This window comes from Aethalodelphis obliquidens, unplaced genomic scaffold (genome assembly GCF_003676395.1).
Source record: "Aethalodelphis obliquidens isolate GAN/ISIS:26980383/991018 unplaced genomic scaffold, ASM367639v1 scaffold5, whole genome shotgun sequence".
In the NCBI taxonomy this organism is placed as follows: Eukaryota; Metazoa; Chordata; class Mammalia; order Artiodactyla; family Delphinidae; genus Aethalodelphis; species Aethalodelphis obliquidens.
This window is the reverse complement of record NW_020837949.1, coordinates 21,956,426-21,969,344: the sequence shown is the minus strand read 5'-3', so window position 1 is coordinate 21,969,344 and position 12,919 is coordinate 21,956,426. Positions and strand designations below refer to the sequence as shown.

The 12,919-nt window shown below is 38.4% G+C and overlaps 1 protein-coding gene across 13 annotated transcripts in view; it reads right to left on the bottom strand.

Annotated features, from left to right (window-relative positions):
- Positions 1-201: 201 nt before the first annotated feature.
- The window catches only part of CEP41 (centrosomal protein 41), a 46,007-nt gene continuing 33,289 nt past the window's right edge, over positions 202-12,919 (bottom strand). For 7 of the 13 annotated variants that reach the window (XM_027101916.1, XM_027101923.1, XM_027101921.1 and 4 more), the window contains 7 exons: positions 9,438-9,582; positions 7,589-7,740; positions 7,117-7,184; positions 5,965-6,079; positions 5,307-5,522; positions 4,476-4,620; positions 202-417 (listed from right to left, as the gene is read on the bottom strand). In XM_027101916.1, the coding sequence (XP_026957717.1) occupies positions 393-417; positions 4,476-4,620; positions 5,307-5,522; positions 5,965-6,079; positions 7,117-7,184; positions 7,589-7,740; positions 9,438-9,582 (866 nt within the window). In that variant the 3' untranslated portion in view covers positions 202-392. Of the gene's footprint in view, positions 418-3,135; positions 4,621-5,306; positions 5,523-5,964; positions 6,080-6,172; positions 6,345-7,116; positions 7,185-7,588; positions 7,741-9,437; positions 9,583-12,919 lie in introns of those variants that run through there. The other 6 variants (XM_027101918.1, XM_027101917.1, XM_027101920.1 and 3 more) reach the window with 5 other exon arrangements.

The following is a 12,919-nucleotide window of genomic DNA, read 5'->3' as shown; positions in this document are numbered from 1 at the left end:
GCCAGGCTAATAATAACGGCCCTAACAGCTTCTTGGGTACCTCCTGCAGAGGGTAATCTAAAAATCTCAGAGTGATGAATGTCTCACATACAAAAGTAGGATGTACAAGAGGACAAGGGATAACAAACTTTCCAGGTCTCCAGAATGGCAGACCAGCGCTGAGTGGCCACCACAATGGGCTTTACATCCCAGACTTCAGTCTTGACAGGTTCAGTTCATTTATTCACACACCCTTATTAAGGGCCAATGTCATGTAGTTGGTGATTTTCACCCTCTGGGAGGTTATAGTCAAAAATAATTTTAAATAATTTTTTTAAAATGTAGTCCATCAGTCAATAGTATTTAATAAGTGACCTCTGTTTGCCACACATTTCACCAGGTGCCTCAGGATGTTATGCAGGTGAAGAGAATCTGCGTCTGCATTTGGAACAAAGAGGATAAGCATCAGAGAGTGAGACCGTAAGGAGATGGGGGAGGAGGGGGGCAATATAGTTTTGTAAACACATAAAATCATGCACTGAATCCTGTCCTGTCAGAATTCACTGCTGACAAATTGCCACCATTACATATTTTATGCTATAACTGACCTGTGTGCCAATAAAGGACGTGGCAATAGCAATTTCAGTAATTACTGCAACTTTAGGAACGTATTACTACCCAAATGTCTTCTGAACACTTTGGAAGCACAATGTGTCCTATTTATTGTTTTTTATGGGAAAAATATATTTTAATCAAAAAATTAATTGAACAGTAGATAAGCATATCATCATGCTCACATAAACTGATATAATATCCACATTTCTGATGTTTCTTGAAAAAGAAAAAGGAAAGTATTATGGGAGTTGAAACTGAAAGAATTGTGAAAAAATAAACGCACATTAGAGACACTGGGAATATTTTGGAACTGGGGAAAGAAACGTTCTTAATGATTATCTTCAGAGTAGAGCAGGAAGGGAGTCATGGATTTAAATCCAGGTGGACAGAAATTAATTATCCCCCCTAAAAAAGTCAGATAACATAAAAGACAGAATCTACAACCAATTTATAACATGACAGAAACCAAAACCAACACAAGAAAAATTGGCTACATATTTCTTCCTAGCCTAGGACTCTGATTTCACTTATATTCCACAAGGGAATTAGAGAAAAGAAGGTTTTGTTTTGTTCTGTGTTCTTGGTGAGTAGCCTAAAGTCTTATGAATTTTTGTATAATCTCAGTAGTATCACAGGAAAAATCCCTCAGCAACTAATGAACACTATTTGTTCTCTTTTAATTCTGATTTACACCCCAAGTCCAATATGATTGTGCTAGTTCTGGTTTTCTGCTAAAGGTAAAAAATAAAATTACGTTTAGGTAATTTGATTCATTCTATGTCTTTCTTTTTACTTTTTTTATAAAGTTTTTTTTTGATGTGGACCCTTTTTAAAGTCTTTTATTGAATTTGTTACAATATTGCTTCTGTTTTATGGGGGGTTTTCGTTTGTTTTTTTGGCTATGAGGCATGTGGGATTCTTAGCTCCCCAACCAGGGATCGAACCCACACCTCCTGCATTGGAAGGCAAAGTCTTAACCACTGGACTGCCAGGGAGGTCCCCATTCTATGCCTTTCAATAGATTAAACCTGACATTGTAACAGCCCGAGATGTTCTTTTTGTACTCAAATGAGTAATGTTGCCTTCCCCTTCCTCCCTCCACACTTCTTGTTTCCTTGCTTCTCTCTTTCCTTCCCTCTTTTCTTTCTTAAATACAGTAGATAAAGTACTGAACTTATTATTTAGACTTTGGCCATCACCATTGCTCAGATGGAGCAGCAGTTGTACATTGATAAAGCATTTTCCATCTAGGGGGTCATAAGTTCCCAGGCAAGGGAAGCTCATCAACCCCCAACACTGACAAGAAAGCCCCGCTCTAATGAGTTTAAGGTGGCAATCAGTCCCTGCTGGGCATGAGGAGAAACCCTTCTGACTAGAAAGCTAAAGTCCACTGCCCTAATTGGAATGATTTCCTGGTTCATTTACACAAAGAAAATATGCATTACTGGGAGATAGAGCAAAAAGAAGTACTCTTTCAGATCACCCCAGTCTCATGTGACTCCCCACAAATCATCTCAACAGAGAGGAAGAGAGAAGTTGGCAGATCTCAGCATATTAACAGCAAACAACAAATTAAGAACTATGTACTTTAATCTTCAACTTTCACAATTGCACAGAGTATCACAGATCGCTTAGATAATACATGTCAGTTAATCTAACGAAGAAACTAGTAAAGTAGAACATTCAAAGCAATACCTTGAGCGTGTAAAAACTGCAAGTGACATTTAACACACAAAGTGCAGAACCAGAACAGGTCTTTGAGGAGTAGTTATTTAAAATCCTTACCAATAGGCAAAGCGCTATGGAGAAACACACATAAATATAGTCAACCTGCCAGATCTCTCAACTAAATGCACTGGAATTCTAATAGGTTCAGCTATACTGACTTTGCACATATACATAGTAGTTTCTAACACTCTAGTGTTGTGTGGTGATGAGAATGCAGAATAGGAACAAAGGGGGACTACCATTTACTTTCAAAATAGAATCGAGTGGGGAAATCTAAACTCCTGACTAGTTGACTTGAAAATGGCATAACCAGAACTTTGTCACAGAGAAAAAAAAATTTTTTTCTTAAAAATGCATATGTGTCCAAAATGGCTGAAAATCTTGTCCATGCTAGGGGAAAGTTGAGTGTGGAAAAATTTGCATTTTTAAAAATCTATGCTGTAAAGAAAATAAAAAGCCAGAGCATTTTGGCATTAGCAAAAGGCTGAACTTAGTTCTCAGGCAATAAATTTATGGGGAAACATGACAGGCTCCTCTTTAAAGCTATGTGTACGTTGGCTGAATTTTATACAAGATTCTTGAATCTTGTGGAAAATTGGGCACAGCTTGACATCTGAACAATGTCCCTGGTTTGTTTGATTTCTAAAGCATCGGAAAATGTTGCACTTTGGAAATCAAGTAGAGAAGAATAAACACACTAAAACAGAACTGGGCTGAATGTGAAAGTTATTTTTCCATATGTCTCTATAAGATATTTATTACCTTTATTTCTCCTACAAACACAGCCCCCCATGCTGGAAATACTGTGATACATTTTTTTTTTGGTGGTGAGAAAAATAGTCCTGTTAAGACAAATCTTACCCAGCAGCAATAACCACCTAAGGATAGGCAATTTTCAGCTGGCTTTTCAGAAGCTGGTTGCCATGACAAAGAGCACAATTTATTCCTTAGTCCCTTATCACAGCTACAGATCACAGACCATAAAAATTAACAAGGCTCTTTTTCCTTTGCCTGATGATTTCATAGTTCCTCATCCTTACCTGAGGTCTTTTGTTCCCCCAATTAAATGGAATGAATGTCAGTCATCTAGCAATTCAATTAACGCTGATTCAAAATTCTGGCCCAAACAAGAATCTATATTCAAAACCTCCTAATCACAGCTCAGTCATGAGAATGAGAAGTAAGCAGGGAATTGCACTAATTACTCAATTAGACTAATACTGTATTTTTAAGCAAGGGTTTAAAGGGTTGTCAGCTCTGACAAAGGACTGTGGAGTTGTCCTCACCTTGTGTGCGGGCAGTGGCCCAACCAAAGCCAACGTTTTCAAGTGGCCATAATTTCTACCCATCTAAGATGGATGGGCCTGAGCTGGGTAATGGGAGTTTACAACTAATAAACCAACCGCAAATGAGGGATGGCTCCAGGGGGCTTCAGTGGCTCTCAACCCGGCCCTGAACAGTGGGCAGGACTTGCCCGTGAAGGCAGCTGAGCACACATCATCACCTGTGCTGGTTCCAGGAAAACATCTAGTGAGGAGGAGAAGCGCTGAGCACATGTGAGAGCTACTACTAAATCTTAACTGAGTGACGCTCACAGGTACCGGCTTCCAGACGGAGCCTGCCTCGGGTGCTGGGCGAAGAGCTCCTCAGCCAGCGGGTCCACAGCTGGTGGGGGCTGAAAGCTACGAATCGTCTGCACCCCCGGGGACAGCTTCTCAGGCTGCAAAGCCTACCGAGAGAGCCTTCGTGAAACCAAGAAGAGTGAGTGAAAAAGAACTGGCTGGGAAGGACACACCAGATGCGCCTGAAGTATTTACAAAACAACGCAGGATATAGACCAAAACAAACTGGACCTTATTAAAAACAAACAAACAAAGCCTAAAAAAATTAGACTTTTTTCCTACTCAGTTTCAGAGACTTAAATATTCTGTAAACAACAGGGAGGACACTAGAGCCTGTCATGCCTCTGGGTTTTGTAAAAATCCTTCCCGGGTTGGATGTGGGAGAGGAGCTGGAGACAGGAAGAGGGAAGAGGGCCTGACACACGTTGAGGTCTTTCCTCTGCAGCAGCTTCTTAAAATGAACAACTTGTGAACTGCTCGGGGGTTCCGAAAGGAGAGAAAACATTTATTTGACTAAGACAAAGTCTTTACTTCCAGGGTTTGCCTTGCAGGTGGCCACTGCCCAGCGAGCGGGGGTTCTGGTGGCCGGCAGGGGCCCCGGCAGGCAGGTTCTGACCGCTGCGGGAGCCTGGAACCTTGGAGTCTCTTCCAGAAGCATTACCTTGGCTCAGCCGGCCTGAAGGGAGCAAGAAAGCAGGGAGCAGAGCTGCAAAAATGATTCCAGGGACAACCTGCCAAGTACACTTTTAAACTAATGAAGTCTTATGCTACAAACCACTTTTAAACTAATGAAGTCCTATTCAGCATCTACTTTAGGCTAAAACCTACTCTTCATCCTTGAGATCAATTAGAAGGTGGGGAAGGGGGCAGGGATGAAGGGAAACCCAGATAGCTTTTCTTTCCTTCCTCTCCATTATCCAATCAACCTCATCTGTCCTTCATTCCTTCTCAGTAGAGAAGGGTACAGGAATGGTTAGAGGAAAAAGAGAAAGCAGTGTGCCAAAGGAAAGGCCAGAAGCAGTTTAAAGGTACCCAGAAGCAGCAGAAGGAAGCAAAGCTTTCCGAGAAGGAATCTGAAAGCCTTAGCTTAGCCTCTCAACTCTGCCTGAGATGCACACTTTATTTGACTGATACCCTCTCTTCTCTTTCTATGTCTGTGTGCAATGCCTAATTCTTACCATAATCTCCCCTCCACTCACCTCCCCCCTCCTCACATAGCACCTGCACATTCCCCTTCTCCTGCAAATATTTGAAGAATCTGAATATAAGAGATCAAGCTTCTCATATGATGAGGTTGATGTTCAAAGCTGCAAATCTCAAGTTCTACAGAAAACATTATTTCTAAAGGTCAAAATATCTTACTAGTACTGTCTGCAGGACCCTGGTCCTCTTCCAGGTAATATTCTATCTTCTTTAGGTCTTCTGGGGTAAATCTCCATTTATTCTCGGCTGCTGGGGGCGGCACTTTCGGGCCGGATCGTTTCCGGGCAGAAGCAGGCGGAAGGGTCTGCTGGCAAGATGCTGGCAGGGAACCCGTAATCAGTCCTTCTGGGAATTTCTGAGCTAAGACTTTTAGACCTAGGTGTGGAAGATCATCAGAAAAAGCCGTGTTAGCACGGTGAGGCCAAGGCAACCTGAAAAGGAGCCCGCATGCCTCCTCAACACAAGGACAGGAAATCTTTCTTAACTGCTTCACCATTAAGTAAATTACACCAGAAAATGTCAGTTGTTATGTGGGATTCTGAGAATTCCACCAGAAATCGTTTAGCTCAAGTCTGCAGCATTAAGGCTTTCTTACAGAGCCATAAAGTAACATCATTATTTCAGGAATTAAAAACATGTGCTGATGGAGCTAAAGGAAGTTTCACGTATCCTGACTCCTTTCTGCCAGCATGGTTGTCTCTGTTTCCAGAATACTAAGTTCTGAGCTCCAGGAGGGAAAAGGCGATAGGGGTGGAGTTGAAGGAGTGTGAGCCCAAGTATTCGCCTTTTACGTCCTAAGCAGAACACAGCCCCTCACCTCCGGAAAGCATGAAGAGGTTCTCAAATCCCCGCTCGCACATGGTGGTAGCTGCCTGGCTGGCCAGCCTCTCATCGTCGTCATACAGAATGATGATCTTGCCATGGGCATTTTTCTAAGAAGCAGATGAGTTAAGGTTCGACCACACTGAGCTAATGCTCCTAGACTATACAGAAACCCCTGAGGAAGAAGAGCTGTCAAGGTTTACCTCTCTGAGTTCAAGGAGCATCGGATGACCCCTCTTCAGGGGGTTCAGGACTTTTTCCTGTCGTGGAAACCACACAAGCTGGTATCCTTTTCTTCTATGAACTAGTATCACCATGTCCAAGACGGCACTAGTTACACACTGTACACTCTTTGGCTCTTTCATCTGTACAATCCTGGAGAGTAAGTATTACAACCTCCATTTTACAGATGAGGAAACAGAAAAACTTGTATGCCCAACGTGTCCACTGCAGTCTTATTTATAATAGTAAAAAAATGGGAACCACCTGAAAGTCCATTCCTTCAAAGAGGAATAATTTAGTAAATTACAGTAAATCTAAAGATGAGATCTTTTACTGCATCAAAAATAGAGTTTATAAAGAGCTTGTGTTAGTGTGGGGAAATACACTGTAATATGAAGTGGGGAAAAGCAACATACTAAATTATATATACAGTATAATTTTTACTTTGTTAAAAAGATAAAGAAGACAGTCTGGAATAAAATACACAAAAAATGTAGTAAGAGTTTGTTGTTCAATTGTGTGGTTATTTCAATTTTCTTTTTTATATTTTTCAGTATTTAAATTATTTTCTATTTGTATGATTTTTATGAGCAAAAAATTAAAATTTCAAGAAGCAAAAAAAATTAAAATAGAAGGAAAAAAATTCACTCCTTACATTTTACTTGGGAAAACTTTCTGGGGAAAACAGTCTTAGGACTGACTCTCAACAGATCATAACCTTTAACCTAATGTTTTTTGTCCTACTGCAGGATGGCTTGGAAGCATTCTCAGCAACAGCTAAGGATCAAAATTCTAAAATATGCTAAGTAAACTAATTAATATCAAAGGTCCTTCATAGGGTTTTCTTACTAGGAGCATGATTCATGATAAGATTGAGTCTTCAGTCTTTATACCATCCAACTCCTTAAAATGCAACAAAGGATACATATTCAAGAATATCATTTGAATAAGGGTTCATTGTTCTAGACAGAGTTGCAATTGGGTAACTGTAAGCTGCAAAGAGAAGAAAAAGCTTAGGAAGTTTGTAGCTCTCGGTACAGCCTGGCCCCAATTCTCAGCTGGTTTAAAGTCTAAGAGTTAAAAGAAACATATTTTCAAAATCAACTAGTTATAAACCTAAATACTTTTGTGAAAGAAAAGAAACAGGACACTATGAACAAATAAGAAGTGTCACTTCACTGTTTCTGACATTTAGCCCTGGGCCCCTGAGCCCCCTGAGAGAGTCACCAGCTTCTCTCAGAGCATGTGGTAGAGTCAACTTACAGGTTCCCAGAACACATCTGGCTAACACAGGGTTTCCCCAACTGCTGACCACAGGCTGTGGTTTGAGCCTGCCTGGGCTCAGTACCGGGCTGTGTTCTCAGGAGTGAGACACTGTAAGGCCTTCTCTCTCTTACCTCCAACAATGTGGCACTGCTGGTAAGAATCTCTATCTCTCACATCTAGCAGCAGGAAGGGGCAGTCGGGATAAGGTTTGTCTTTGGTACTGGGCTCTACTTTCTTCACAAGCCCTTTGTCTAGATCCAGTTCCCCAACGCCACTGATGACGCTGCAAGTGAAAAAGTAGGTCAGTAGACACTAGTCAGGGATTGGTGGCTTAAAGGTCAAATGTGTTTCTTCAGAATGGCGAGAGGGTGCTCAATGTCTCTTTAAAAGACACTTCAAAGAAAAAGGAAAATGGATGTGGTGTCTCAGTTCTGCCTCTGAATGCAAGATCCTACGGATGGATTCCTGTTCTCTCACCCTGGACCCAAAGGAGGGGATCCACTGTCCATACTAGCCTTCAGAGAATGCACGTTAGGTCATTAGCACGCAGAGGGGCAGAAACTGTAAGCGCAAGCTGCCTCCAGAAGCAAGGGCAGCATTCAGAGAAAGAAAGAGGCAAACAGTTACTCCAATGGAATTTTGATGAGTGTGAGAAAGCAGAGCAAAAGAGGAAAGAATACGGTTGACAGGGCAGGAAAACTGAAGGCATTTCTATGTATATCATATTTAACATAAAGTAACAACAGTGTTTTCATGTATTTCATATACTGATACAGTGACTCATCCAGTATGGATTTTGAACCTTAATGTTTTCAATAGTTGTCTGTAGTCACTTCCATTTTATAGGTTACAGTGTTGAGGCTGAAGAGGCTTTTAGATTTGGCAGCATTCGTGTAATGAGACAGTGGAAAAGCTAGGATTAAAACGAGGGAGGTCTGTTTCTGACCTGTTTCTGAGGTCATAAAATCACTGAAATTGGTCGCCAGGTTAATATAGGCAAAATGTGGCAAAAACATGAATCAGAGAAAAAAGGATAGGTGTTATGATCAAAGTGGTGAGTAGTGAAATATCTGTATTGGGATAAGAAGATAATCACTCTTCCAGGCAAATATGAAGACACATGTGCCAAACCACAGATTAGTCTAGCAATAGTTCCTCTCCCATCACAGCAAGTCAAATTCTGCCTTTAAATCCAATGATCACTACAACTATATGCCCTATAGTGCATATTTTGTTGAACCAAAGGAGAAGAAACTCTATTTCATGTGAAATTACGTGCTCAGTGGAAGCCTTGTTGGTCTATCTTGTTTTGAATGCAATTTTAGAGTCCTTGCACAGAAGTAGTTATAAAAATAATAATAGTGCAGTCGACAATAGCAATTCTTTCTCTAGTAGAACTAGCTTCTCTAGTAGAACTATTTTACCAGTAGAAGGGATGGATATGTGCAGAAAATCAGCACCGTCTTATAATCAACAGTGAATATCTGTGAGGAAGTGCTGCATCATGAAACTGCCATGTGCATTTGAGAGTTGACACCAAGGCTGCTTTCACTCTCCTTTGCGCCTATTTAATATCAGAGCACTATGTGTGGCACTCTATTTTTCTTCTGATTCTAGACAGGGTAATTATAAGCTGCAGCAGACAGAAAAGGAGAGGGGGGGGGAAATCATACTCCCTGAGTCAAAAGATAGTGGTTGTAAAGCTAAGTCCTAATAGCAAACTTGCATATAGGAAGACTGAGAAGAATGGGGTTGAGGAGTGAAAATTAATGCTCTCCTACCAATATATTCTTACATTAACTAAGAATGCTGTGACAAGATCCAGGAGGTGGCATTGATATAAAGAGAAAATAGAATGGCTGAGATGAAAATGTGGGACTTCACTACGCCAACCTGTTTCTAAGGTCGTTAAATCGCTGACATTGGTATCTAGATTAATGAAGGTAAAATGCAGTGAAAACATGAATCTGATGAGAGCACCTCTGAAGGGTCGAGCGGCTGGAGTCCCCGGCTCCCTCACTGTTTATGAACTGGACGGGGCTTGGCGACTGCTCCCCAGGGCTCCCTTTCCCGTTGGTCTTGGCAGTGATTTCAGCATCAGGGTCTGAGGTTGCAGAATCATTGTCTAAAATTTGCAAGTGAATAAATAAATAAATTTAACCTCAGAATTTTTATTTACTTGTTAGGCAGTTCCACTGAAATTAGGTCAAGAAAAGGAACTCGTATTACCATTATTAAATTGTTCTAAGAGTTCTAACATATAGGCTCTCAAACTGTAGTCTGTGGACCCCAGGAGCCCCCGAGACCCTTTCAGGGGATCTGAAAGGCGAAAACTATTTTCATAATACTAAGATGTTATTTGTCTTTTTTACCATGTTGATATTTGCACTGATGGTGCAAAAGAAGTGGTGGATAAAACTCCTGGCCCCTTAGCAAGAATCAGGGCAGAGGTACAGAGCTTTATTAGTAGTCACTGTATTTTTCATCAACATGCACACACTCACAGTTAATAAATATGGCAGTCACATTTTTAAAAGTCCCTGATGAAGCAGTAATAATAATTTTATTAAATCTCACCCTTAAGTACACACTTTTTAAATATTCTGTGTCATGAAATGGGGGAATCCACATACAGCAAGTTTGCTACATACCAACGTCCCATTGTTGTCTCCAGGAAAAGTATGTGTGTGATTTGTGCTGCTTTTGCCTTGAACACCACTTTTACTTGGAAGAAAAACTGACAGGAAAACTGTGGTTATTTAGACTTGTGCATTTGGCAGCTATTTTCTCAAAAATGATCTAAAGTGAATTTCTCATTTCAAGGAAAACAACCGATGGTATTTGTTGCAGTGATTAAATTTTGAACAAAAATCAGAATTTTGGAAACTATTTGCCATCAAGAGCTTGACTTCTTTACCATCTTAATGACTTTTCTGATAAGACACGTGTTGTGGTTAATAAATGTGACTTTTTTGATATTGTGTAATGAAATTTGTCAACATTTGGAAGATCTTCATAACTCAGTGAACCAGTATTTTCCAAATGACCAATGAATGATGTTATAAAATTATGTATGAGTAAAAGATACATTCAGAGTGCAAAAGAGACCAATGGGTTTAATGTAAGAGGGTATGAAAAGTTCATTGATATGGTTTCAGATTCCACACTACAACTAACCTTTAAGAAGGTACCAGCTATCAAGTTCTGATGTAATGTCAAAGAAAAATATCCACAACTATCTGAAAGGGCTATTAAAATATTCTTCCTTTTTTCAATTACAGATCTGTGTGAGGCCAGATTTTCTTCATGTCCTTTAGCCCAAAGAGCAAACTGCAACAGACTGAATGCAGAAGGTATGAGAACCATCTGTCTTCTATTAAATCAGACATTAACAAGACTTACAAAAAAGTGTACAACAATGTCATTCTCCATATATATTTTTGTTTTGGTAACATAGATATTTTGCATAAAAATATGTTATTTATGCTTGTAATGGGTTTAGTATTGTTTCTTAAGGTAAACAGCAAGTATTTTTAAAATTCTTGGTTTAAAATTTTAATACCCTAAATATTAATAGATATAATTCACAAAAACCAAAACTCTTTGAGGTCCTCAAAAATTAAGTGTGGAGGGAGACTGATACCAAAAGGTTTGAGAATTTGCTGTTCTAACCAATATAATGAGAGAAGACATAGAAATAAGAGGCCTAGTTGTTAAAGAGCATATTAAGTTTTAATTTGCATATGATATAATACACCTAGAAACTTTAAGAGAATCCTATGAGAATAAGGGAAATAAATATGTTAGATTATAAAAATAATCTAGGTTTTATGGTTAATTATAAAAATAACCTATTTATAAAATAAATAAGTTAGATTAAAGAAAATATGGACAATCAAAATATTTTTCCTATATATCAATTGGAAAATAACATGAAGAACCTCTCATTTACAGTAACAACTGCAGATACAAAATATACTCTCCTAGAAAATAAACCTATTAAGAAATTTAAAGGCTGTATAAAAACTTGTAAGTCCTTTATAGGTCTTATAAAAATTTTACTTAGGGACATTAAAGAAGACCTGAATGAAGAGAGAGTGACATACCTTGCATATTCCTGACTTGGTGACTAAAAGTGAAATGATGTTAATCCCTTCCAAATTTCCAAATTTTTAGCCTTAATACAAATCCCAATGGGCTTTAAAAAAGCTTAAAAGAATTTTAAAGATGAGAAGAGAAAAAAAAAGATATATGTATGTGTATATATATATATATAGAGAGAGAGAGAGAGAGAGAGAGGAAAGTAATTTGGAGAACCTGCCTTTTCAAATAGTAACATATACTGAAAAGGTAAATGATCAAAACAATGCACCAGAACAATGGAAAATAACAAAGAACTCAGAAACAAATCCTAGAATATATACAAAAATCTAATGTATGTTAAAGGTAACATCAAAAATCAGTGGGTAAAGGGAGAACTATTAAATAAATGGTGCTGGGATAATCTGCCAACTATCCAAAAAAATCAAATTTAGATAACCCCTTCATATCATATACCAAAATATATAACAGATGGATTGATGTAGGAAAAAACCCAAAGCAACCAAGCAAGCTAACAGATGAAAATATAGGTGAATATCTTATTTTGGATTTTATGAATTTAAAGCACTAAACGAAAACACAATATGAAAGGCTAATAGATTTAATCATGTAAAAACGCAAATCTCATATATGTCAAAAAACAACACAAAGAAAATTAAAAGGTCAATAACAAACTAGGAAAAGTATTCGTGACATATATAAGTGAGAAAAGGTTAATACACATTATTAGGAGTTTTAAAACTAGTTTGTTAATAGAAAAAAGATCATGTGCACAAGGTAAAAATGCAAACAAGATAAAATTGCTAATATGGAAAGGAAGTCTTCTTTTCACTCCAGACCTGCAGGCCCTCAGACCTCCACCCCCAAGGGAACTACCTTCAAATATTTGTCTCCTTCCAGAAATGAAACAACTACATATTTTGTATATATTTTGTATATATTTTATTTCCTCTCCTTTTTACATATCTAGGAGAATGCTATTCATACTGCTCTACACTTTGATTTGTTGTTTATTTTGTTATTTATTTATTTTTTTTTACTTAATAATACAGCTTGGGTATTATTCCAAATCATCAAATAAAGATTTTTCTCATTTATTTTCAAGGCTGTATTGGTTTCCAATGAATAAAGATATTATAATTATATAAAGATTTTACAAATCAATAAGTAAAAGATGAACATTCCATTAGAAAAAAAATGGGAAAGGACATATAATGTCCTCAAAAGAAGAAATACATATGACCAACAAACACAGACATACGCAAAGCTCAATCACACTATCAAAGAAATCCAAAATAAAAATATTAGATACCATTTTTCCTCCATCAAATTGGCAAACATTTACAAAAATGAGAATTATT